This window comes from Neofelis nebulosa, chromosome 11 (genome assembly GCF_028018385.1).
Source record: "Neofelis nebulosa isolate mNeoNeb1 chromosome 11, mNeoNeb1.pri, whole genome shotgun sequence".
NCBI lineage: Eukaryota > Metazoa > Chordata > Mammalia > Carnivora > Felidae > Neofelis > Neofelis nebulosa.
In genome coordinates, this window is record NC_080792.1 from 92,630,833 (window position 1) to 92,657,860 (window position 27,028).

Genomic DNA, 27,028 nt, shown 5'->3' on the forward strand with positions numbered 1-27,028 from the left:
TACAGCAACAAAGAAAGAGTAGTTTATTTAACAAAATCAGAACCCTCACAGCCACGTGAAACGACGACACAGACCGCCCAACGGTTCAAGCGCGCTCGGGACATTTAACACTGCCGGCGGCCTTGAATCTCGAGTTCCGCTCAGAGTGAGGCTCCCCGACCGCCTCGGTGACCAGTCTTCGCCCTCGACGGCGCCCAGGATGGGATGACACGTCAGGACAGACGACACAAGGCTCACACCCCCTCAGGGCGCCTGCTCGCCTGAGACAGGTCACACGGCCTTCAACGTTTCTCGACGCACGTTCTTTCGTGAGAAAACAATCGTCGATGGTTTAAAAGTAAGTTTCTGAAGACGCGGATAAAACACATTCGCCACGGAAGAACCCGGCACTGGCGAGCTCGGCGGCTTACGAGCGAAACCGCAGACGTGACCTTCACACCAAGTCCTTGCGGCACCTGCCCACGTTCTTGTCTCCTGAAAAGCCCTCCCGTTCAAGGTTTGAGCGAACGCTTCTCAAGCACAAGGAAACAAAGCGAGAGGATACGGTCTCTGCGGGCAGGAGGCCACAGCATCTGCTACCAGTGCCAGGACGCAGACCAGACGCGCGGTCTCGGGCCCTGGTCGGCTCCGCCGCGGGTCCCCATTGGCGGGGCTCGGCTTCTGCCCCCGGGGGGAAACCACGGAAAGGCACTTACCCAGCTCATCTGGGAGAAGGCAAGGGAAGAAGGGGCCGCCCCTGCACGGCGACCACGAGTCCCCCGGCCCGGCCGGCACGGCGCACGGCCCCCCTCCGTCCTGTGGACGCGGCCTCGGGGCCGTCAGGTCCTCCGGCCGGCGGGCGCACCGATGGCCCGGGACCGCGGACGGTCGTACCTCACAGACACGACGAGGAACAGCAGGAGGGTGGCTCCCTGGATGGCGGCCAGGAGGAAGAAGTAATAGTCCAGACGGCAGCCATTGATGTTCCCTGGGGAGGACGAGAGAGGCGTGAGCTGCGCTTGCGGACCTCCGAAGGTCTCACCTACCACCTTCGGTCCCGAGCAAGGTCAGGGTGCTCTTCGCCTGCGGCTATTAGGAAATAAGCGCCTAAAAGTCGAAGAGCCCGTGTCTCCGAAACGCAAGATACACAGCGCGCTGAAGCTGGCTGTGTGTCTCCACCACAGGCGGGGTGGGGGGGGGTCCCTGGCGTGACCCCTGCCCCTCAAATGTCCCCCCCCGGAAGACAAAGGAGGAGGACCAGGGGGCTGCAGCGACGCGACCTGTTTCTGCCCACACCCCCAGGGGAATCTGGGCGGTGGGCCGAAGAGAAGCGTGCGACAAGGCGAGCGACGGGAGTGCGGACTGGACGCAGCAGAGAAAGTCTTTTTTTACTTGAAGTTGCTCCCGCCCGGAAAGAGCGGGGAAGTGAACAAGGGACCCCCTGCGCCCCCACACCCCTCCCCCGACCCGGAGCAGATAGGAGGCCGCACCCCGCTGCGTCCCTGCCCCCGGAAGCAGATATGTGGTCACACGGTGTTGCCTTCCAGTCTTTTCCTGCAGCGCTTGCCCCTCAAGGTCCGTGGTCGTGCCCCCCGCGAACGGCTGGCCTCGCGCGGAGCCGCCGTCCGGCGGAACAGCAGGAAGGCGACTAAAGAGAGCCCATCTCCATGCGGAGTCCTGCGGGTGCTGTTCCCTGCAACTCGGGTCTCAGATCTGGACGTTTCTCAACACCGCACGCGACACCAGAACGCAGCCTGGACGCCGCGGCCACTTAGGGCTCAGGATTTACCGCATGGTCCGGGAGCTCGGGGACACCGAACTCACTCCAGAGCGCGCGTGCCCTTCACAAGCCAGAGTGCATGGTGACATACACTCTACGTACCACAGGAAGACAGAAGCGTGTCTTTAGATGTTTTCCCGCAAATGCGCAGGTCTCAGCATCCTCAAGGTGATACAGGAGCGAACTTGACCCCAGTAGCTAACATACCAAATGCTCAACTCGGCCCCAAGCACTCAGCGTGGCATTTCCCATGCAATATTCCCTTTAGTTCCCAATAAATCCCGAGGAGGCGGAAGAGGTTCCAGCCGCAGACCGTGGAGCTCAACCAACAAAGGTCAAATCCAAATGGCCTGACAGTCTGGGCTGTTTCCTCACCTGCAAAAGGGGGCCCACGAGACCTCGCGGGCAGCGTCATCATTTGGAGGAAATGAGCAGGTAACGACCCTGACACAGTGCCCAGCCCACCCGTCTGCCACCGTCCTGTCCTCAGTCTCCAGGTGGGTCCAGGACCATCCACCCCACGGACTGACGGTCTCTCCACGGGACAAGCGAGTCTTTAAAGCACCGCTGACCCAACCGCTCACCACGGAGAAGCAGGAAGGACGCGTGGACAACATACAGCGATGTTTCTACACAAACATCCACGCACAACACAGTGCCCTGGGCTCCCTACATGGACTGACCCTGTCACCACGGCCCAAAGGCGTCCCACCCCTTCCGCCATCTGTCACCTACTGAAAAGGCTCCCTGACACATCTCTCGACAGATGAGCAAACACTGTACTTGGTCTCACAGCAGCTCTGACTTCTTACGAAACAGAGGCTTTGTTCCTCTGAAGGGCTTTGTGAAGCTGGCTTATCCTGGTACATCCCTCCGTCTGAACACATACTCATCTGCACCAACGTTTCCGGAAGCCTGTATTGATAAACGCAGCTAACAATACATCGAATGTACATTTGTACGTGTGCTCACACACTTCTAGAGAACTCTCGTGCACACAGGCTGCGGGAGACCATGATCTCGCACGCGGGCTGGTTTGGGAAGGGATGTGGGGACACCTGAGCTTCGGCAGGCCACCTCTCAGCAGACAGGCAAGAGCGGCGCCTGAGCCCTCACGGCGGGCCAGGCTCCGTTCGGGCACTGGGAGAGAGCCGCACGCCCTTGGTAGAGCCCAGGGTCTGTGGCCACCACCGTGCTGTCGGCATTCAACGCTAAGAGACGAGGTCGTTGTCGGAACACCGGTGACGTCACTCTGCAGGCCGACTTTGAAATGCGAATCTGCCCAAAGTGAAGAGCCATTTACAACTTCCGAAGCTTAGAGCGGGCACGCCCAGGGACTATACGCTGCGTTCCCTGGCAGGTCGGCCTGTGGGGGTGACAGAGGGCATTCAGAGATGGCGTCACCCCGTAGAAGCAATTGCTCCGTGCTTTCTGGGGCCTCTTTACCGACTGCAGGACGATGCACATAGAGACAAACTCTGGGAGGTTGTACTTGGGAGGACAGACGCTTGGGCCACAGAGAACTGACCTTACACGTGCCCCAGACACACGTGCGAGAACCAGCATTTGACTCACGACAGCCTCCAACTGGAAACCTCGCTAGCACCCGGCAGGAGAGAACAGGTGAGTGAACTGGACAGGCTCCTCCCCCGGCTACCCCTCAAATAATAAAGCAGCAGCCACGGAGGATCCACACACGAGAGCGTGGAAGGGAGCGGCCACAGCAGAGCACAGGACAAAGGGGGTCCACGGTGCCGGACATCACAGCGCTCACACCTAGCGGGGTGGGGAGTGGGCTGGCCGCAGGGAAGCCTCCCGAAACGTCCTGCGTTCTGATCTGGATGGAAAACGTCTCAAACTGTGCACTTCAGACTGGTGCGCCTCGCCGTATGAATCACTCTGGGCCCGATGAGGATGAAAACCAAGCACGCCCGCAGAACAGGTAGGGAAGGAAGGAGGGGGAAGGGTGGGGGCTCTCCCTTCACACCGCAGTCCTACGACTGCACGGGAAGCCACTTCGTGGGCCGATCGCGACACACTAAGCCGGCTCTAATGCCACCTGCTTCAGCAGCAGCCTGAACACGGAAGCTGAAGGGAAGGAGTGGAACAGCCGAGAGTCAGGAACAGCACGGACGGAGCCCAGGATTAAACCTGGGCTATTAAAACCAGGTTTGATTTTGGAGGGGGGCTACCGTGTCCCATTCCCTGCCCAAATCCCCAGGTGGGAGGGAGCAGACAGGGAGCTGCCTGGACCACTGCACAGTTCCTACATCCGCGGCCTCGCCTCGCCCCGCCACCCGGGCTGCGGGGGCCGCAAGCACAGCTCACCAAAACTCTCCTCACTGGCGTGGCAGTAAGGAGCGGGGAGCGGCGTGGGGCCGTCCTAGGCTACACGCGATGAAAACAACACCAACACACAAGACCCGGGTCCAAGCCTGTGCGTGTGCCATGTGCGAGGACTGGAGACGAGCCTCACAGGGCAGGGCTGGAAGCAACCCTGTCAGAAATAAGGGGTAAACCATGGTAAAGTCTGAGATACTCAATTAGTGACTAAATACTAAATTAGCCCAGAAGGGATCAAATCTCTGGGAAGCAATGAGATTGACCAAAACCAATCAATCCTTCAGGATATGCTGAAAACTAAGACAAAGACATAGAATCCACATTGAGGAATCACAGAGACCTGGTCTCTGCAGCAAGGCTCTCTCTGAAGGAGGGCTGTCCTGCGTGCACAAGAACAGATCACGGTCACCAGGACCCATGAGATTTCTCGGATGCCGTGTGCACCTGCTGTCCCCTCCAGGGGCCCCACGTGCAGAAACCAAGCCCTAGACCTGCCCGCTCTCTTCAGGACGACCAGGTCTGCGCCTGCCATGGAGACACTCCAGCAGCTGGAATGCACTGCAGCCCACGCCCCAGGGCCCACACTGACGGCCTAGGTTTCTGGACGTCACATTGGGACTCCACAGGCTTACACTCACCCCTTAGGATGGGAATTTAACTCCGCGCAGGGCTTTTGGAATTCTGTAATTTCTGGAAAAGTCCCCACACTTTCCTCAGAGTTTTAAGGGGATTTAAGACCTGAAGGTGGCTAAGAGTGCTGACCGGAGTTAATGCTGCAAGGTTACATAAGGATGTAATGAAGTAATAAAGTTGTTTTCAGAAGCAAAACGGTAACATAAAAAGAAAGAAACTTCCTTCATCTCCTGCGTCCATTTAAAAGCCACCATAAATCTGGAAACCGCAAAACTCTGGTCTTTTTTGAGTGACTCTGTTTAGCACCCAAGATGCCACCTACTGGTGTGAGCTGTAAAATCCCATTATGACAGGTCACAAGGAAAGAAAAACAACTATTTACCTACCTGTTTTTTTAATACCAGAAAATGTAAAGCTACTGTCAGGAAAAGAAAGGAAAATACAAACCAAGATTCAATAAAGGGAATTATGTGCTAGAGCATTTATCTGCCTCACGAAGATTGTGGTCCACAAGGGGGTCCAAGATGTCTCCGGAAAGCAGCAGCCCCAGAGACTGGCCCCTGGGGCAGATAGAGGCTCACAGGGGCCTCGGGAAACTGGTCAGGATGAAGGAGATCAGGTGTTTGGGGGGGGGGGGGGGGGACGGCTCACGCCAATCCAGGAACTGCACACGGCCGCCCCCGGGCAGCCCACCTCCCCTAACGTGACCTTGGCGCTCAGACGCCTGGCCTGCCGTCGCGTAAGCACCGGGTTCTGCCAGTGGCCGTTTTCAAACTGCCGGCGGGGCCCTTACCGAAGTCTGTGTGGTTGCTCATCCAGCCGATGGCTTTGATGGACACCAGCTCCAACAGTCCAGAGCCCACGAACGAGCCGACGCCAGAGAAGAAGAAGAAGAAGCCCATGATGGCGCTCTGCATGGACTTGGGGGCCGCCGAGTAGGCAAACTCTAGACCTGTAAAGACAAGGGGGTTCCTTCTGTGAGAGGCGCGGGCTGACGGTGCCCTGCCTCAAACGGCAGGGTGAGCACGGGCCCCACGTGGGGACTCAGCTCCCTGCCCTACTCTGAGGACCGTAGTTAACACAAGGTCAAGAGGTCAGGGGCCCCTTCTCTTCACCATGACAGTCCTTCCAGTCACGGGGCAAAATGTCAAGTCCTTGCTTTCAAACTGAAGGTAACATCTGACTTCTCAGTGCTTGGATTTCGGGATGGATCCGTATGGAAAGAAAGAGGTTAAAGAATCAAACTTCTCTATTTTCAACCGAGAGGGGTCTGAAAACAATGTATGTACACTAAAATGGGATTCTGTGTTAAGACTTCTATCTTAACGGCAATATATCTTAAAATAATTTCAACAGAGACATCTATAAATTCCAGTTTTTATAATAACTAGATGTGGAGATGTGCAGTGTAGACAACGGTTTGATTTATATCTTTCACAGATCGTGAGCCAATTCTGCGGGAGTTGCTGAGAGGTGAGGAGGGGGAACCACCGCCCACATCCCCCCACAACACACCCAGCTCTGTCGATAATTTTCTCGCCCTCCCCCTCCCTCCCAGAAGCGGGACACAGGCCTGCACACAACACACCTGTCCACACCCCACAGAACCTCACTCCCAGGACAAGAGAGGCTCGTGCAGACACGTTTAGCAATCAGGTTTGCGTCCTTCACGAAGCCGACCCAGCACACCCAGACACCCAGAGCTCTGGCAGCGGCCCACGGCCGGGGGCCTGGGGGCCGCAGGGTAACCGCAGAGCTGTGCCCAGGAAGTGCCCGACCCGGGACTTCCTCCTTCCCCACAGCAGGGGACAAATGCATGGGAATGTCTTTGGGAAACCTGGTTTTGTACCCAGGAAGGAAGGAGAACCTCACTTCTACAGGATTACTGTACTTACCAACTCACATTCTGAACCGTAGCTGTTGCCAGGAGATACAGAGGCAATCTGCTGTCCCTGCGTCACGCCCCCAACACAGGGACACGCCCTCCTGCCTTCAAACCAGACCCCAACCCCGACCTCAGAGGAGTCTCACCTGCTATACTTGCAAAGATCTCACTGACGCCAATCAGCACGTACTGTGGGACCTGCCACCATATGGGCAGGTCGGCAGCGTAATACACGACTCTTCCGATGGTCTGGTTAATGGTTTTCTCTTTAACAAGGTCCAGCCTTTTGCTTTCCAAAATTCCTGGAATTAAGTAGGAAATAAGTAGGTTAATAGAACCTCTGTTCGTTAATATTTGCAATTAAACTAAAAAACTACAGATCTGTTACGATTATTGATTATTTTGAAAATCACATGAAGGGGGGCGCCTGGGTGGCTCAGTCGGTTGGGCGTCCGACTTCGGCTCAGGTCACGATCTCGCGGTCCGTGAGTTCGAGCCCGCGTCGGGCTCTGTGCTGACAGCTTGGAGCCTGTTTCCGATTCTGTGTCTCCCTCTCTCTCTGACCCTCCCCCGTTCATGCTCTGTCTCTCTCTGTCTCAATAATAAATAAACGTTAAAAAAAAAAAAAAAAAAAAGAAAATCACATGAAGACACAAGGCCCAGGGACACAGCTTTGCCCGGAGGTCCCCAATCTAGAGAACCTCCCGGCACCCAGCTTCCTAGTTACTCAAACACTGATCGAACCATACACGACTCATGTGGGCTTTTCACAGCGCCTCACACAGGAGACTCAACACGTGGGGTTTAATCCTCAAACGTCCGGATGGCTCACCTGTACCCCTTCTGTTTCTAACAGGAGGAGCCGGGCCACGCTAAATAGCGCTGTGGCAGAGTAAGAATGCGTCGGCTTGTCAGAAGGCAGTGAGGCTGGAGACGTTTTCTCGTCCTGGTACCCGACTCGGGCTGCCGTGCTGACTCATCATCGTTACTCCTGCAACCTGCTACTGACAGTGACGCCAGGTTCCTTGTGACCCCAGCGAGCAGACCGCCTTCAGCGGCCCTGTGACCCCGCTGAGCTACTGGTCTTTCGTCAAGTGCAACAAAGAGACACTGGAAACAAGCAGGAGTACAGACAGCCACTCCCTGTAACACGCATGCACGCGTGCGCGCGCACACACACACACACACACACACACACACACACACACACACGGAGTGAGGCTGACAAAGAACAGCCGTAGCACCAAGTTCTTAGGTGGAAGAGGCCACCACTTTTGTTTGTAAAGAACTCTGTGATAAAATCATGGACCCCAGGCTTTGAAAAGCACGCCAACGCGTACGTATTTAAAACCAGAGAGTGGGGAGGGTCCAGGCTACCAGTGAGGGGGTGGAAGACACATTCTGGAAGCTGTCCCCAAGCTATGTGTCCAGTGAAACGTCCACAGAGAGAACACGTGGAAGGAGCAAGGGAAGGGGACGCCTCCGGCTCACTGCCATCAGAGACACCTGCGTCCCTTCCCGGCCGCGTGTCCAGGGGACCCCAGCCCCCACACCACATCCTCTCATAGGACATGCAGGTGCGGAGCCGTCTGGCTACTGCTCCCGCCTGCTGGGGACAGAGCGTCTGAGGCGTGCGGTGCCTTATCCACAAGTGACAGCTGTCCTACAGCAGGGCTGTGGACAGCAGTGTTAGCCCGGCTGGAGCATCTTCCAACCACGGGACAGAGTGTGACCCGCTTCCTGTGGGTCGGCCGAGGTTCCCCTCAGACTGCAAGGTCACGGCACCAGCCACCAGCGTGCAGCTGGGTCTGTAGGGAAGCACCCTTCCAACCAGTCCTGGGGGTGAAAACTGAAGCGGGAAAAAACTCTCTTCTTCACAGGGAAGGCCGCACAGTTAAGGGGATGTGTGTGCGTGAGTGTCGGGGGGCAGGGACACCAGCGGGGACATCAGAGGAGAGATGTGACGCGCCGTGGGACAAGACCTCTGTGGTCTCAGCAAGACAACACGGACACGACACAGACTGCGGGAGAGGAGGCCGGGACAAGGGGCAGTGGCCAGGGGGACCCAGGTGACAGGCCCGGGAGGGGACATGAGAAAACAGATGAGGGAGCTCCTGTGGGGGCCGTGGGGCCAACCCCACAGCAGACAAGAGGACGCTGCCAGTGGAGGCTGGGGGGCTCCACCAACGACAGAGGCCTGGGCACAGGCCGTCACCAGTGTTAACAGTGGGAAATAACGAGGAAGCACAGACCTAACGGGAAGGAACGTGCTGGAACAGCCAGCGCGGCAAACTCTTCAGTGAAGGACGTGACTCTGCACAGGTCCAGACGAGCACCCGCGGCGGGGGCCGGATGAGGGCCACTGGCCAGCGTGAGGGGAAGGACCAGCCACGACACGGCCGGCAGGCAGGAGTGAGGGGAAGGGGACGCCCAGCAACACGGCAGAAGAAAGATTTGAGAAACACACACCTGGAGTAACAAACGGGCGCCATTTACGGCGTGTTCCTTGAGCCAACGGGCAGCCCTGTGCTCGCGGCTTCACAGACACAATGGCATCTGTGATTCACAGAACTGGACAGAATCCCCTCCAAGCTCTTTAACCACGAGCAGCGCTACGTCTGCCCCCCCCCCCCACCCCGGCCCCGTGCCCAGGTCTCAGGGGCCCCGCGTGCTCTGCCTCGCTACCAAAGGGCCATCCTCCCTTGCTGACGCAGTGAACCCCTGGAGAAGAGTGAGAAGAGCCTCATCAGCTCGAAACACGGGGACGACCAGACACACACCCCTCCCAGCCCTTGACACAAACAAGTAGACAAAAAGTAAGGCTTCGTGTGGGGCAAGGGCTGCAATCTGGAGACCCGCAGGCAAGGCCTGGGCACCATCGACATGGCACACGGCTCAGGACTCACTGAACGGAGGGGCCACAAAGGTCAGTGCTCGGGCGGCGGTGCGGGAGGCCCACACAGAGTTTCAGGGAGGGTGTGGGCGGGCAGGATGCACAGACTACCCCGTTCCTGGACCGTGCGCTCACCCGTGTGGCCCCAGGCCCCTTGAAGGCACCGAGTTTAGGGCCCCTGCTCTAAAGCATCCGATGAACACAGCTGATGGCACAGCAGAGGAACCCTACAGATACCCTGCCCTGTAGGGTAGCATCCAGCACCCTACAGACGTCTTAGGAAGTGCTACCAGGACAAGAGAGCAGGGCCCAAAGTCCCCGGTGCGGGAGTCATAAAGCCACGATCTCTCCCAAATCCACAATAAAAGTAGGCATCCTTAACCTACGGCTAAACATCAATACCATGGGAACAATTCTCTGAAATTACTCTTGGGTCATACAGGAAATACAATCCCATTTCCACACCCTTAGAAAACAACAGACATTACAACAAATCCAAGCACAGGAAACCTGACAAAGCAGCAGCGACGGGCAAATTCATACCATTCCGCGGTTTCCACTGTTAAACAGGAAAGAGTGAGTAAAAGTAAGTGAAGGATGTAACGCGCAAGAGAGAGACACAGAACCAACCCGAGGTAATAGAAATGCGTCCCTTAATTGTTCTCTGTTATGAGAAAACACAGAGAAAGCGAAATTGATAAAGTCAAGAGATGCGTCTACGGAGCAATATAAAACACATACAGTTCTGGCCAACCTAATTTAAAGAAGAAAGAGCACAGAATACGCGAAACTGTAAATGAGGAAGGAGGCCCCGCAGGCTTATTTAGAAGACTGTATTTATCTCCAGCCTAGAACTCAGTAAAATGAACGGCTTACTTGGGACATTAGAAAAAAAAAAGCTTAAGGGATTGCGGAGAAAACACGATCTGCACAAAACTGAGAAGAGGTGAAAAAGTCACCGCACGTCTCCTCAGAGTGAGGGGCTCACAGGATTCTCCAGGCGAAGACCTGGATTCCCAGGGAGGAGACGATCACCGTCCCCTGTGGAAATATTCTCCTGCGCACAGGGCCTAGGGGTGCTTCCGGGAGGCCAGGCAAGGTCAACCGCGGTGGGGGCGAGCGGGCGTCAACAGGACAGCAGAGTCCAAGCAGTCAAGGCCAGCACCCTCCCACCCTCTCAACACACAGGTGTTTCAGAAATGCAGGAGCGAACATCAGGAAGTTAACAGAAATCAAAAACGTGAACATCCCAGGGCGTGGGGGCGGGGGGCACACACGTAACCCTCTTGGAAACCAAAACGTGGTACCTGAGGAAAAGCCAACTTTCATTCCTGCCAACGACACTCAGTAAACGTGAAACACAGCTTACAAATTTGGCATCGTCGTGAGTGTGTATCTCAAACTCAAGTTCTAAGCTTCCCGCTGAGCCGCCCAGTGGACGCCCCCTACCAGCCTGGCAGGAAGCTCAGCCAACGCCGCCCAACAGACACAGGGAGGGAGGGTCACCGCGAAGGCAGGAGAAGAAACCATGTGATCTGAAGGTAACACGTGACCATTTGAGAAGAGTTCACTGCAGCTCAAGAGTAAAAAAACCTCCGTGTGAGCAAGCGGAAACACCTCGTGCAGCGAGGGACAAGCCCAGCGGAAAATGGGCAGGACCTAAAGTGAAGATGTGCGTAAAACTGCAAGACACCGGGGCGCCTGGGGGGCTCGGTCGGCTGAGTGTCCGACTTTTCTCAGGCCGTGATCTCGCGGTTCGTGAGTTCGGGCCCCGCGTCGGGCTCCGTGCTCACAGCTGGGAGCCTGGAGCCTGCGTCTCCCTCTGGATTCTGGGTCTCCCTCTCTCTCTGCTCCTCGAGGCCCTGCTTGCTCTCTGTCTCGGTCTCTCTCAAAAATAAACATGAAAAAAAAACAAAAAACCTGCAAGATACCATAAATAAAGTTAACGGAAAATGATTCAATTGGAAAGAATATTCCTAAGATGAACGTCTGGATTTCCACATCAGGATGAACAGGAAGAGCCCAGTAGAAAACGCCACAGAGCATACACGGTACACAAATATCGGGGCGGGTTATTTGGGGGGAAATCACCACCACCACCACCACCATACGCCCTGAAGTGAAGACATAGCGTGTTTAAGCCCTTCAGGTAAGAGACTTACAGAACAGGTGCTCAGTACGGACAGGGGTGCTGATGGAACGGGGCGGGCAGCGAGCCAAGAGCAGGCACGTGCACGGACAGGCGTGTGTGCACAGACTGGAATCCACCAGCGTGGGCGGCAAGAGAGGCTGGCTTAAAAAACGACAGGACATTCAACAACGGAATATCATGTGGCTGTTAAAAGCCATAACTTAACTGTGTAGCCGCCACAGAAAAACGGTATATGTGGAGTAAACAAGGAGAGTAGATTATAAATGTGGCTGGTTTGTTTCATTTCTATTTATTAAAAAAAAACAAAACAAAAACAAAAAAAACAAACAACAGTTTACCTGTAACAGAAAAAGTTCTAGGAAGACATGACGTGGTGGTCACTGGATGGTGAGGTTCTGGATGCACTGAGGTCGCCCCTGCTTCCTCTGTGTGTCTGTTATGACCACGGATTGACCATGTGACACTAATTTCTAAAGACCCGCTGTGGACCAGGGGTTCTTAACTAATGAAAGCTATAGCCCAAAAAAGGCTCTCAGCTGGCTCTGCCCCAATTTCAGGATGCTCTCGGGCCCTGAGGTCTGCACACGGACCCCTGCCCACACCCGCGGGACAGAGTCCCACGACACAGTCACGAGGCACAGAGGGGCCGACAGGCGGATGGAGGGCACCACCAGCCCGGGACAATGGCAGAGCCCCTCACCACCTTCCCGGAAGAGAATTCCGTCAGGTTATCGAAAGCCTTCAAAGGGTGCCATGATTACGCTTCTAAGTATTTGGAAAGGAAAGAAATTCCGCCGTGGCGGTGACCATGGCAGTGAAAACAAGAGCCCTGACACCCAACACTGGAGAACTGTACATGAGCGTCGGACACGGGAGGCTCTTCATGATACTTCAGGGCTTTGTAAAGCGCGTGACAAAGGAAACGAAACACACCTACCACACAGCACACAGATAATTCTGCCCGGGCACGTGCAAAGTGGTAATTGCAGATTTCCTCAGGCGGTGGAATGATGTGTCCTTAAGCGTGTGTGTGTGTGTGTGTGTGTGTGTGTGCGTGCGCGCGAGCGCACGTGCGTGTGCAACGGCTCATCTGTATTTTGGGGGTTTTCTCCTTACATGTAACATGCATAGCTTTTATTACACTCTGTGGTTTTTCTGACGCTTCTGTTTTCTCATCAGGCTTAAATCAGCTTCCACAACAGGATTTCATGTTTGCAAAAACACAAAGGAGGTGCATGTGCACAGACACACAAAGGAGATCAGGCCAGTTCACACCATCCCAGGAGAGAGGCTCTCTAGGGAAATTACAGCTCGTTTTTATCTTCTTGTCTATGCTTCCAAGATTTCCTCTCCTCCCGTGAGCACGTATCGCTTCAGTAATTTAAGAACACACACACAATTTTTAAGAAGAAAAGGAAATCTAACCAACGAACACACTTCCTTTTTTCTTACGCACACTTGAGAAAACCCCTCGGGCCTGCCTGATTCTTCTCATCTCAGGGACGCTAAAGAAAACACTATCACCAGCAGGCATGGTACTAAACGGAAGCTATTGATTGGTTACGGGAGGAGGTAGTAAGTTCAAAGGCAAAACAGTTTCCTTTCGATTAAAATTTTGGTTTGCTATGATAGTTTCAGGTCTCTACTCAAAACGTATTAATGTTCCAATTAAGTAATACTCGCCAGAGCTGGAAGTCACGCTGTGAGAAGCTCGGGCCCCTGTTTACGATGCAGTTAATAAACTGCCAGATTATGGGGCACCTGGGTGGCGCAGTCGGTTAAGCGTCCAACTTCAGCCAGGTCACGATCTCGCGGTCCGTGAGTTCGAGCCCCGCGTCAGGCTCTGGGCTGATGGCTCGGAGCCTGGAGCCTGTTTCCGATTCTGTGTCTCCCTCTCTCTCTGCTCCTCCCCCGTTCATGCTCTGTCTCTCTCTGTCCCACAAATAAATAAACGTTGAAAAAAAAAAAAATAAAATGTGTTTTTACAATTTTATTGATATTGGGGCGCCTGGGTGGCGCAGTCGGTTGAGCGTCCGACTTCAGCCAGGTCACGATCTCGCGGTCCGTGAGTTCGAGCCCCGCGTCGGGCTCTGTGCTGACAGCTCGGAGCCTGGAGCCTGTTTCCGATTCTGTGTCTCCCTCTCTCTCTGCCCCTCCCCCGTTCGTGCTCTGTCTCTCTCTGTCCCAAAAATCAATAAAAAACGTTGAAAAAAAACTAAAAAAAAAAAATAAACTGCCGGATTCAAGCACAAGATACTTAAAACCTCCGAACCAGTGACTTCGAGGCCCCTCCCCAATATCCGGCCACCAAGCACAGAAAGCCTTTTCAAGCCTCTTAAGAACAAGCATAGAAATCAATTCCTACGCGGAGTCTCAGGGCCGTTTGGCCACACGAGCGCCCTGCGGGGCGCGAGCAGCCACTCAGGGCACGGCCTGTCCGCCCCACTGGCGCCAGTGACGGGCGGAACCGCCAGGCTGACCGGGCACTCTCAGCGGTCACCGTCTGCCTGCTGCCTCCCACACGGACACATAGAGACCCCCAGAATGCCCTCCCCGGTTCTCAGGGTGCCCCCCAGGAGCTGTCCAGCCGGAAATCAAAGCAAAACGTAAGATGGTGTTAAAGGAGCCCGAACTTAGAATCTGCTAGGAAATGCCTGAAAGCCGAGGCCGCCACCCTGCCCAGAGGGACAGAACAAGCTGCCTTCCCCAGCACGTGAGCAGCGTGGCCATGGTCCAGACAGGGCTCCCCGACGCAGGGACGGAGGGGAGCTGCCCAGGCCACAACCGAGCCCACGGCAGGTGCTCAGGGGAGGCGGGACACAGACACCAACCGCCGGCAGCTCTGTGAGTCCAGACGGCCCCGATGATCTCCGAGCCTGCTCAGGGAGACCTGCAATTATAGCCCCCTGTAATTTAGTTTTTCTTTGCTTTTGCTTGTTTCCCTATGTGCCCCAGGACTGGAAGGGAAACGGAATTATAAGGAAAGCACACAGTAAAAACTTCATTCAGACACAACCTCACTTTAATTATCTATTTGATCAAGAGAAAACGTAATCGTCTTCTAAAATGTCCCGGTCGCGGCAATATAGAGCTCTTAAGCCTAGGGACTCATTTCTTTAAATCTATTAAGTACTATATCAATATGTTCACTCTGGGGACAGTGCAGGGAGGCTGCTAGAAGACACTGCCGGAGAATATTAAATTCCGTCTCGGCAGGGCTTCACGTTCAATTCCTCATAACACCGGGTGATATATAGTTGGTTCAAGAACATCAGCTTTTCTGTTCTCGTTATGTAACTACGCTATCCTACGATTCCATAATTTTCAAATACTGATGAAGGAAGAACTCCAGAGCAACTTGAGGAAGTCAGTGACACCTCAGTTTCATCAGAAGATATTCCAACCTACGGTTCAGAAGAGAAGAATCACGAAAACACGTGAGCAGCAACGTGTTGCTGGGGGAGGCCCCAACGGAAAACTCCCCCCTCAGGGCTGGGATACTTGAGGCATCAGCTCTCAACCGTTTCTTTCTGGGGGTGCAGGCTGGTCGCGAACCTGTGTTTGATAAAACCTTTCTTGTCACGAAATGCACAGTTTTACATAAAAACGCAAAGGGTCCGGGGCAGACTGAAGCCGACTAGTGGACCTAACGTTAAGAACTAAGGGTTGAGAATCCCCATCTTTGAGAATTACATCAACATTCATCCATTCGGCAATCGACGGTTGTCCAAAATCTCAATCAGCAGGGAGACAACAAGCCTCCTTTGATCCAAGCCAAAAGTCACCTTCCAGAGTACGTGGTTTTGGCTCTAGAAGGAAAATGGCGGAGCCGCGGGAGGAACATCTTACACGTCGCATGACGGAAACTAGAAAACAAACACCACCCACGTTCACAATGTTCTGCTTTCTGGTGCACACGCGGCAGGACCGGGGGCCTGTCACCGTGCTTGGAGTCACCCACGGCTGCCGAAGCCGGTTTCGGGCTCTCCGAACGAGACACAGACACCACCTCACCTGCAGCGAAAGCAGAGCACATCACAAAGAACATTCCAACGGCAATCCTTTTTAGGGATGATGGGAGTAGGCCGTTTCTTCGCAGAATGGGATCAACCAGTTTATCCTTCAAGGGAATTAACAGCAGGATGAGAACCGCGTCGAACATGGTCAGCCAGGCCGCCGGGAACTGGAAACACACAGACAAGGTTAGTTCTTGGGAGGAACACGCAACCACGTAACTAATGTCCAACGGGGACAAGTGTCTTTCCAGAACAATCCACTCCTACCAAGTGGAACCGCCTAAGGAAAAAGTCCAGGTTCAACACACTAGAACTGAAAAAGACCTCTTTCTAAATGCCTCTGCGTCTGCGCTTCTGTGCTTTAAGGGGGCCAAGTGCGGTGAGGATGCTGGGGTTTAGTGACGTTAGTCAACAATCGGCGAGCGACTCAGCCGACCGAGACCCGTCTCTAAAATGAGCAGAAGCCGCTTCCAGCGAGAATGCTCCTGGTTCCCGCAAGGGCCTGCGGGGGGACCCCGTGTGTCACACAAGCTCCAGGGGGACAATTTGCACATCGCCCCAGTTGTTCTCACCGTGTGAGGAGTGGCCGTGAGGCTGGAAATTGCCGGAATCTTCAGGTGAAGACTCTGCAGAACATACGTTGTCTGCATCTAGGTGAGAAAGCGGTACGGTTGGTGTGCGAAGGCTCGAGCACGCGCCCCCCCACCCCGCTCTGGGAGCAGACGCGCAACGCTCAGTTTGCCAACAGCCCGGTTATTTGGTCCCCACACGCGTCGTCTGCAGAGAACTTCGAGAAAGAAGGAACAGAGAAATGAGACTCAAAGGGGGGCCTGGGAAACCAGGAGCACAGCCGCTCCTGGCTCCTCTTGTCGAAGGGTTTTCACGACCCCGAACTAGGCGGAAGGGACTCCGGCACTGACAGTGGGACGCCAAGACCCCGGAGACTCGCAGGAGGGCCACCGAGGCACCCGGGAGCTTCAGGGACGGGACGGGGGAGGGGGGGCCCCTGGCGGCACTCACTTGGAAGTACACGGTCCAGTAGGGTATCAAAGCCAAGAAGACGGGGACGATCTTCACAAGGGCCTTCACGTCGTCCACCGTGTCTTCCGTAAACGGCCCTCCGCGAGACCTCTTACATGAATCAAACAGACTGTGTTTAGAAGGGTGCTGAAGGGCTCCAACGCCTTCACTTTGGGAGACAAAATGAAGGAGTTAGTTTTCTTCCACCCCCGGAAATGGGCTGTCTGGCAACAATTTCAGTCTGGAGGCAGGGAGGCAGCTGGCTGCACTGATGTGCCTTCCTTCAGCCCCTCGCTTACTGACTCACGCCGGACGCGGTTCCTACACCAGCGGCCGCACCGCACGGGGGCGGCCGCGGCGGGCACCGGGTCTCGTCTGGCCTCCAGCTCCGCTCACCCACACCAAGGAGGGCCCACGGCTCCCTCTGCTCCGGCTGCCACCCCAGCTACGTCGCTGCACCAGCGTTTAGGAAAAAAAGCTGCACGGGATGGTGTGGATTCTGAATCATGCTGCTTTTCAAACGCGAAGACCTTGCGACCATAATACTGAGGTTGTTAAGAAAGCCGTTTACTTAAACGCAGCCACCGACGCGGCCGTGAGGAAGGGATCTGTTCCGGGGCGGGGGGGGGGGGGAGGCTGGGGGCGTGACGGTAACACGACGAGGTCACCTGGCAGCAGGGGGCACTGAGCGCCTGCCCGATAACCTTGACCACGAGCCAGGACCACCAAGACGCTCCTGTTGGCCCCACTGTAGAGGAGGCAGCCGGGCCGGAAGGGTAAGGACCCCCTGCTGCGGTGACAAAGCCGGGGGCCAGGACGCCACCCGTCCACTCTCTGGCCACAGGCATCACCCTCACGCTCAGGCCTTTGGGTCCCGGCTTGGGCACTAGCAACAGAGCTCGCCCGCTTACTCTAGGCCACTGTCACTAGTCAGAAGATGGGCAGGTCCCAGCGGACAGCTCTGAAACTCTCCAGCGGATATGGATGCTCCTAGGTCGTTAGGGGTGAAACAGAAAAATTTGTTTTGTCGACCAACTACTTTTTAAGCCAGAACCACCAGGACATAATTATCTTCCAATGCTGCAACTCGGCTATAAACGGCTTTCTAGTTGTCTGCTTTGTAGCTTAAACTATCCAAATTAAGTTACCACTATTTTAAATCATTTTTGTCTCGGTTTTTTTTTTGTTATAACATTGACATTTCTTAACCTGAACGTTCGAGGGGGGGCAAAAAACTGAAAACTAACTTAATATTGCAGCTACGTTTTGGACAGGAAAGGTAAGTTCCGTTCAACAAACATTTACCGAGTGCCTGCATGTCTGGGACCATTCTAGCTGGGAGCCAGGGACACAGAGGTGGCACCCGAGCCGCACGCAGCTTATCTAGTAGGGAACAGAATCAGGAAAACCACGCTCAGGGAGAAATGCTAAATTCCAAAGATAGTATTCAGACTCTCTTTTGAAAATATTCACTAAGCTTCTCCAATTTTATTTTTTGGCCAGAAGATGTCCAGTCCTACGTACCTATTACAGACACGGTCGGTGATTTACCACATCATCTACCCATGTGTTTCTCTAAAATCCTGTCAGTGTCAAAGGACAAACCCATTTTTATACATCGAATCATTCCCATGTTACTGGTCACACAACTTGCATTCCTCAACTGTTCTGAGTACCGCTGAGTCAAATGCACCTAATGCTTTCCCTAACTCACACGTGTTGTTAGCGTGTTACTGTGCAACACACAAGGGTCCAACAGGAAGCCACAGACACGAATGCCCTGGAACACAGACAGAACCCGGAAAGGGCCCCAGCGTCACGAGGCTGGTGCTCCCCCGGAACTGTCTGCAGAGGCTGCTGTGTGCACGCAGGTGCGTTCTCCCAGGAAGAGGGTCTAGTGACTCTCAGATTGTCAACTCAAGGTGTGCATCTCAGAAAAGGATTAGAACTATCCCCACTCAGCCTGACGAGCACATACACATCGATTTTCTCACGTAAAATCGACATGGAGTCATCTCCAAAACACAGACCAGCCCAGACCAAAAAGAACCTGGAGCCACCAGAGCAGATCAGCACCTCGGCAGAACCCCAGGTGAGGCTGCTCATCCCCCTCCCGGCCACGCAGTTCACGGTAACCGGGCTCTCAGCACGGGCCGGGCCACGCTAACAGCCATGCACACGCCAGCTTCTCAGGCTCCACGATGACCCTGCAAGATGAGCCCCTGTCCCCTGTACGAAGAGGGAATGCGGGCGTGGCAAGGTCATTAGCCTGCCCAAGGTCACAGAGCCCGGACCCGTGCGCAAGGAGAACATAACTCGAGAACTGTCGGGTCCACCAGCTTCTCTGCCAGACAGTCCTTTCGATCTTAACTGTGCCAGTCGCCCAAAACCGAACCCACAGGGAAATCAGATTCTGAAGTAAGAGTCCACACCTTTTTCATCATGCCATTTGTGCAGGACACCCCAAAACGTCCATGAGGCCGTGACGTCCTCCTGCAGGAATGTCTACCAGGTACCACACGCACCGACACCCCAAGCCTTCAAGAGGATGGGTCTGCTCACGAGTACTCAACCCAAGGACCGAACGTGTGGGATGAGAGCCCCTGCTTGGGCCTGATGAAGGCAAGGCCGAGGCACAGCACCAGGAAGACGGCACTGCCACCATCCGCGGTCAGGAATTAGGGGTTCGGGCGCCGCACGGACCTGTCAGAGTCCCAGGACTGGCGGGGAGAGCTGAGGGGCCATGGCAGCCCCGGGCGGAGGGGCAGGGCCACGAGAGCTATTTTGGAACAGCTTCAAACCCACCGCATGCGATGAAATACCACACGTTCGTATGGCTCAGGGCACCAGCCACGAGAAGGTGGGTGTGGGGGTTGGCGCACGGAACCTTCCAGAGTTCAGTGCCACCCAGCAAGGAGTGTGCTGCACAAAGCCCTGTGTGGCTGAGGGGTCGGCCTCTGGCTCAGGGACCGCCCGCCCACCCATCAGGAGTGCCTATCAGAATTCTCCTTGAGGGGGTCCACTACCAAGGGTCCCGGAGACTTTTAGGGGTGAGAAATACTCTAGACCCTATGTCGAATGAGGCCGTCCTAACTCCAGAACCACACAGTATGAGGAGGGGTGCACTGTACTACGGGTAGATCACGCTTCAATGATAAAGCCCGAAACTGCTGAGCTCTCTTCTTGGGCTAAGTTCCGGACTTTTCTGTATTAATATGCATCGAGGGTGACCTATCATCTGTCCCAGCTTGCCCGGGACTTCCCCAGGACGTGGGACTTCCAGCGCTAAAAAACTGCAGGACGTGGGACTTTCAGCACTAAAATTGGGAAGTCCCATGCAGAGGGGACGATGCAGTTCCCCTCCTGCCTCTCAAAATTCTGCTCGTGTGTCGTCCTGTCCCAGAGCGGCCGCAGGGACCAGTGGATGACAGGGCCCACACTGACCCACTCAGCAGCCGATTCAGAAGACAGACACAACAGCTTACTGTTTCGGAAGTACAATTCAAGTTAGCGATTGCTGGATGTTTCATTCAAATGAATTTCAAAGCTTTTTAAAGCCAAAAGGGAAACACAGGGAGTATGTATAACGTCTCTTCTCTACTCTCTGCCAATGTCTATCTCTGTCACTTTTACAGAAGTAAGAGGTCCATCCGAGCCAGTGGTGACAGGAAACTCAGGGTGGAAGTTAAACACTAAAAGCATGAGTCCCGGAATCAGGCTGCCGAGGGGCGCCTGGGCGGCTCAGTCCGTTAAGCGTCCGACTTGGGCTCAGGTCACGGTCTCGCGGTCCGTGAGTTCGAGGTCCGCGTCGGGCTCTGTGCCGACGGCTCGGAGCCTGGAGCCTGCTTCGGATTCTGTCTCCCTCTCTCTCTGCCCCTCCCCTGCTTGTACTCTGTCTCTGACTCTCAAAAATGAATTAATGTTACAAAAACAAAAATAAGAGAATAAACGTAAAAAAAAAAAATGGAGGCGGCAGCACCTTACAACGTCCCCGTGTGCGCATGAGACACTGAAGCCACCGACCAGAGCCCTGCACACGGTAACGTGCGTCAGACACAAACCAGTATTGTAGCCACAGCGCTGGGAGCGTCGTGTCTCAGCCGGCACTCACCCACTGTGACCGTGCTCTCCGATCCGCTTCTGGGGACGGCACGAATACACCAGTATCCTGAACACATGCGTGAAGGCACTGCCATCGGGCGGCTTGGTGATGAAGACGCTCTGGCCACAGAGGAAGACCAGGAAAGCCACCCCGATGCAGACCGCTGGGATGAGGTAGCCGGTCACGAAGCCCACGTTCTGCTGAATGTAGGCAATGCCTCCCAGGGAAATGATTGCTCCCAGATTAATGCTCCAATAAAACCAATTAAAAAATCTTCTTGTGGCTTCTGGACCTCGGTCTTTAACCTAAAACAACGGGGAGGAAACAGACTTTAAAACGTGATCACCCTCAAGGAAGAGAAACCCGTATAAGTGACTACGGTCACTGTCACTGTGGCAGCTCATAAGAAACGCAGCCCCACCAAACGGTGCCTACAGATCCATTCGGGGCGCCTGACAAAGGAGCACCCTGTAACTTTAATCACTGCACTTTCTAGGGGTGCTTCTCTTAATCATGCTGAAATCCAAGAAATCCAAGAGAGTTTCTCAAAGTACTGGCTGGGACCACCTGCTCTGCAAACACTGGAATGCTCCCTACAAGTGCCCATTCACAAGACTCGCATTCCAGACCCACCCAGTCACCATCTCAGGGGTTGGGGCCCAGGAATCGGCATTTTAAACATTTTTCCAGGTGACCTGTATTCACAGGTAAGTTTTAGAACCACCGTTGCACACCTCCACACCTTGGTAAATCTGGGGCAAAAAGGAAATCCCAGACTGAACCTAAAACTACATGCTGTTTTCAGATTAGGAAGGCAATCCAGGGAATTGGGAGATTCTGATAAGGGAGAGACTCCTGGGGGGCTCACGAACTCCTCATCTCCTGAACTCGGACATGAGCCCCAGGTCGCACTCTGAGAAGACCACATAATGGGCCCCACAGTGCTGGTGATGTTCCACATGGGGACAGGCCCCTCACACCTTCCCACCTGACCTTGATTTCCACATCCACACGGACACCTTCTCTACACCAGCCAGTGATCTCACACAGTTTTTATTACCTTTTCTAAATATTTTTTAACGTTAATTCATTTTTGAGAGGCCGAGAAAGACAGAGTGCAAGCAGGGGTGGGTCAGAGAGAGAGGGAGACACAGAATCCGAAGCAGGCTCCAGGCTCCCACCTGTCAGCACAGAGCCCAACACAGGGCCTGAACTCACAAGCCGTGAGATTATGACCTGAGCCAAAGTCGGACGCTTAACCAACTGAGCCACCCAGGCGCCCCAACTCACACAATTTTTTTTTAATTTTTTTTTAACGTTTATTTATTTTTGAGACAGAGACAGAGACAGAGCAGGGGAGGGGCAGAGAGAGAGGGAGACACAGAATCCGAAGCAGGCTCCAGGCTCTGAGCTGTCAGCACAGAGCCCGACGCGGGGCTCGAGCTCACAAACCGAGAGATCAGGACCTGTGCCGAAGTGACCTGAGCTGAAGTCAGACGCCCAACCAACCGAGCCACCCAGGCGCCCCAGCCAACGTTACTTTAGAAATCTAAGCCTGTTACTAAGGCCCTAAATAACCACATACCAGTGTGGTTTTTTTTTTTTTTTTTTTTTTTTTTCCACAAATGGGAAGCTGGCTCCTGTAAGCTGCAAATCACATGCTTCTGTGCCCTGAGCTGGCAAGCCTACAGCCAGCCACTTCTCACTAGTCACATCACATCGTCATCTGCTCCGGGGCTCATGCCCTTCCCCACCGAGGGTAAACAAGTTTCTCATGTGACCGGTCCAAAGGAGCTACGGCAGTCAATTCACAAAAGTCCAGCGAAAAGAACAGAACCATGTACAGTAAGTCAAACAGCTGGCAGATTTGGAAAAATTCCTTAAAATGCACAAGACTGCAACTTTTTCCCCCCTCCAGGAAAAAAAAAAAAAAGTATCATTTCCTCTCTTTATCTGTAAAGTAAGTTTTTCTTCTTTCAGTTCACTATTTGAAAGGACGGTCGCGACCTCTGAAAAAGGTTAAACACTGGGGAGAAATAAGGGGCTGGCAGGACTTCCATCGAAACGTATCGCCTTGGAGTCCTCAGTGGCCCATCTGCTGTCTCAGGGCCGCAGAGGCCCCTCAAAGCTACACTGCCGGACCCCACTCATCTCTCGCTCAGAATGCTCCCTCGAGACCCTGCTGGGGGACAGAGGGGAAGGGGACAGTGATAGAGAAGCTTACATTACCTTAAGAACACAAGCAGACGTCCTGGACACAAGAAGAGCCAGGAGGTGACGAGTAACCCACCCTGGAGGGCGGCCCGACCGACCGGCTTCACGCCCAGACCTCCCTCCACCCGGCAGGCAGCACCCGGCACCGAGCGAGCCCGTGGCAGAACAGCAGCAACGCTTTCCTTCTGAATGCTTTTCTCCTGATAGAGTCGGCATACGAAACAATTCCCCATTTGGAAACGTCCATCTCGGTGGTTGGTGGCCTACCCGCACTTGAGCAACCACGGCCACCATCCAATTCCACATTCCATCACACCACCAAGACACTGTTCCTTTTCAGGCACCTCCCACCCTGTCGCCACTGGCCCCCAGCTACCGCTGTTCTGGCAGTCTTCTTGGTCTGTCCTATGTGGGCATCTGCGTAGAAATGGAACAAAAAGGACACATCGCGTCTCACGTGTGGATCTTTCGCTTGACACGGTGTTGTCGACATCCATAACGTCATAGCACCCATCAGCACATCGTTTCCACAGCTGGGTGATATTCCATTGTACGGAGGGACCACATCCACCTTACCTGTGCATTGGTTCAAGGACACCTCACCATTTTACTGAAATGTTTTAATCTTCCAGAAAAGTTGAAGGAACAGTAAAACATACGCTTTGTGTACCCTTCACTTAGATCCTTGGTTCTCTTTTTCTGCACCTGTAAATGACATACTCTCCAGGCTGAATGATTTAAAAATAAGTTGCAGCAGGATGGAGTTCACCCCACACGAATCCAGAAATAAAGCCATTCTTCTACATGACCACAGACCATCATCGCACTAAGAAACTTAACGTCGGGGCACCTGCGTGGCTCAGTCGGTTAAACGTCCAACTCCGGCTCAGGTCGTGATCTCATGGTTTGCGAGTTCGACCCCCACCGCGGGCTCCACGCTGACAGCTCAGAGCCCTGATCGGATTCTGTGTCTCCCCTCCCTCCCCCACTCGCACTCTGTCTCTCTCTCAAAAATAAACATTAAAAAAATTAAAAAGAAACTTAATGTCAATGCGATTTTATCTAATATGTGGTCTATAATCCAATTACCCCCAATTGCCCCCCAAAATGGCTTAAAAAACACCGAGGATCCCATCATGACACACACATTGCACTTGGTTCTCAAATGTAACGTCCTTGAATCTAGAGTGGTCAGTCCTATTCTTTTCAGCATAGGGTCATATTTGAAGAGATTAGGTCGGTCATCTGGTCGAAGAGAGCACTTTTTTTTTTAAATGTCCATGTGATTAACCATGGAGGGTTCCTTCTTTGTCATGCATTCTAAATAACCTTCGCAAGACCATTCACTCCTTATGAATGTTAATTGCTGGTCTATTATCCACTGGAAAGAACTGACTTTTAAGTCAGACAGCCTGGGCCCAAACCCAGCTCCCACTCCCTTGCTATGGTTCTGCGCAGGCCAAACGTTCTCAGCCTGTTTCTAGGAAGACAGGTAACTCCAGTACATAGATCGTCAAGAGGCTCAGATCAGGCAGCAGGCAGCGTAACAAGAACAGTGAGGGCCATGGCAGGTGATCACGTGGCTGTGCGGCCCATGCTGTCCCTTCACTGACAGCCCCCAAGCCCCAAAGCCACAAGCCCGGGCCTCGAGACCCAACTCTGCACGCTTTGTGTTTCTGCCGCGCTTCTGCCGCAGAACGCCCACGACCCTGGCTTGACCACTTGCTACAACGGAAAGAAAGCACCTTTGTACGTCCACCTCCTTACTGGAAAACGGTAGGAGGTTCACAGGAGATTCAATGACTTCACGTACGCAAAGCACGTTTCACGGGGCAGAGAAGGAAGCCTTCAGGACGTCAGGCATCCATCATTCCCAACATCATTAGAAGGTGCCACCTTCCTGTAATGGGTGGCCTGACACAGGTACGCTTACAGCTCAGGTTCAAAGGACAGGCTCTCCCATCCTGGCTCGGTCACGTGCTGGCTGTGTGACTTTGGGCACACGATTTTTAACCTCCCCAGCCTCAGTTTCCTCGTCTGTGAAACGAGCACGACAACAGGGGCGGTGTCACATGGACTCATACACGCCCTGGCATAAGGGCCTGGGGCAGTGCAAGCCCTCGGCAAAAATCACATGGTTATTCAGCACAAAAACCTACGCATTGTCTTTCCTGTTGCTCACAGATGACCCGCCAGCAATTCCTGCCCACTCCACCTCGACTTATCCTGAATCCACTCTGCCCACCTAAGTCCACATCCCCGTCTCTAATCTGGCCAGCGTCACCTGTCTCTACCTGGTCCACGTGTGGGCACCACTTCCCTCACTAGTCTGCACTCCAGACGTCACAAACTTCTTCTGGGAAGGGGCAGAGCGTAAATATCTTAGGTTTTGCGAGACCTCCAGTCTCTGTTACGACTCCACAATCTTGCGACTGCATCGTGAAAGCAGCCACACCACAGCTACTGTGTGACCAGCCAACAGGTAGGGCTGTTCCAATAAAGCTTTCTGTACAGAGAGTGAAATGTTAAGTTTCACAGAATTTTCACTTGTCGCAAAACTCTTTTTTTTTTTTTCTCCCCTACCACTTAAAAACTTAAGAACCGTTCTTATTCTTAGCTTGTGGGCCCTCCCAAAAAAGGAAATAGACCAGTTTTGGCTGTCAGGTCACAGCTGCCAGGCACACCTGCTCTAGAGGCCCCCCTTTCGGAAACACACATCCGATCATGTTATTTCCTCACTCAAACCCCACGATGGCTTCCTACTGTGTTCTATTTCTTTTAGTTTTATTTATTTAAATAATCTCTGCACCCAACGTGGGCTTGAACTCACAACCCCAAGATCAAGAGTCACACTCCTCCAACTGAGCCAGCAAAGCACCCCTCAAAGTCTTTTAAAAACTTCCCAGGACCCGGCCCCTTCTTACCACCTCTCTCCTCACTTCTGTTTTGGGTTTTGTTTTTTTTAATGTATGTGGCATACAACCTTACCTAATTCTGAGTGTGTACAATATGTGCTGACTTAATACATCTCATTTAAGTGTTGCAGCATGCCTGTCACTTTAACAGCTAGGGCAACAAGGGCATCCCCTCTCTTGCTGGCCCCAGGCCCTTTGCACCTGTTGTTGGCTTGTCCCCTAAAGCTCTTCTGACAGCTGCTACCTTTGATAGCCTTCAAGACTCCACTCCCAGAAAGGAAGTGACTTCCACCTACAGCCACCTGGCCATCACTCCCAAGAGGCCCCTTCCCAGAAGGGAAGGCCGCTCCATGTGCGGGCCCCCTGGCCATCCCCTAGGAGTGCTCACCCCCTCCCCAGGGCGCATCGCGGCCAGTCCCTCGGGCCCAGGCTGCCCGCGGCCCAGCCCCGGCGCACATCTGGGCGCACCTGGCGCGCCCGCGCGGCGCTCACCTGGTCGGCGCCGAAGGGCGTGACGTTGGCCTTGACGGCGCCCACGCCCAGGCCGACGAGCGCCAGCGCTGTCAGCGCGGCGGGCGCGCAGTAGCGGGCGGGCGCGTCCGGGCAGGGCGGCGCCGAGCAGTTGCGGACGCGCGTGGGGCGCGGGGCCCCGCAGAAGGCGGGGCGCGTGGCGGGCGCCGCCAGCAGCGGGAAGGCCAGCATGCCCAGCAGGTAGAGCGCCAGGCTGAGCAGGATGGCGCGCGCGCGGCCGAGCTGCGCGTCGGCCAGCCAGCCGCCGAACGGCGACACCAGGTAGGCGAGGCCCATGAAGAGCAGCAGCGCCTGGCTGGCCTGCGCGCCCTCCCAGCCGAACGGCTCGCCGTTCAGGAACAGCACCAGGTTGGCCGTGACGCCGTAGAAGGCGGCGCGCTCCAGCAGCTCCGTCAGCAGCACGGCCGCGCACGCCGCGCGCCGGCCCTCGAACGCCTCCCGCCGCGCGCCCAGCAGCGGCGCCCGCTCGCCGCCCGAGCCCTCCATGCGCTCGCCGCCCCGCGCCCCGGCCAACGCGCAGCAGCCGCCGTGCAGCCGCCGCCGCCGCCCTTCTCGCGAGACCCAC

The 27,028-nt window shown here is 54.5% G+C and overlaps 1 protein-coding gene across 2 annotated transcripts; it reads right to left on the bottom strand.

Moving 5' to 3' along the window:
* On the bottom strand, positions 1-27,028 carry SLC15A4 (solute carrier family 15 member 4). 2 transcript variants are annotated; one of them, XM_058691484.1, is made up of 8 exons: positions 26,425-27,028; positions 20,813-21,108; positions 16,702-16,870; positions 16,254-16,331; positions 15,680-15,848; positions 6,767-6,922; positions 5,529-5,687; positions 1-967 (listed from the first exon to the last, which is right to left on the bottom strand). In XM_058691484.1, exons 1-8 carry the CDS (start codon positions 26,947-26,949, stop codon positions 819-821), a joined length of 1,701 nt encoding a protein of 566 aa, XP_058547467.1. In that variant the 5' UTR covers positions 26,950-27,028; the 3' UTR covers positions 1-818. The 2 variants fall into 2 exon arrangements, with proteins under 2 accessions (XP_058547467.1, XP_058547468.1); XM_058691485.1 differs by lacking the exon at positions 26,425-27,028 and adding an exon at positions 23,033-23,937.

Bases quoted from the DNA above. Each gene is read 5' to 3' on its own strand.
- SLC15A4 (XM_058691484.1), bottom strand. From the start codon at position 26,949: ATGGAGGGCTCGGGCGGCGAGCGGGCGCCGCTGCTGGGCGCGCGGCGG. The intron at 6,923-15,679 runs GTGAGGTGGTGT...ACTTAATTCCAG, and splicing joins GTGCTCTGCTTTCGCTGCAG to GAATTTTGGAAAGCAAAAGG. The intron at 5,688-6,766 runs GTGAGACTCCTC...TTGTCTTTACAG, and splicing joins GATCTTTGCAAGTATAGCAG to GTCTAGAGTTTGCCTACTCG.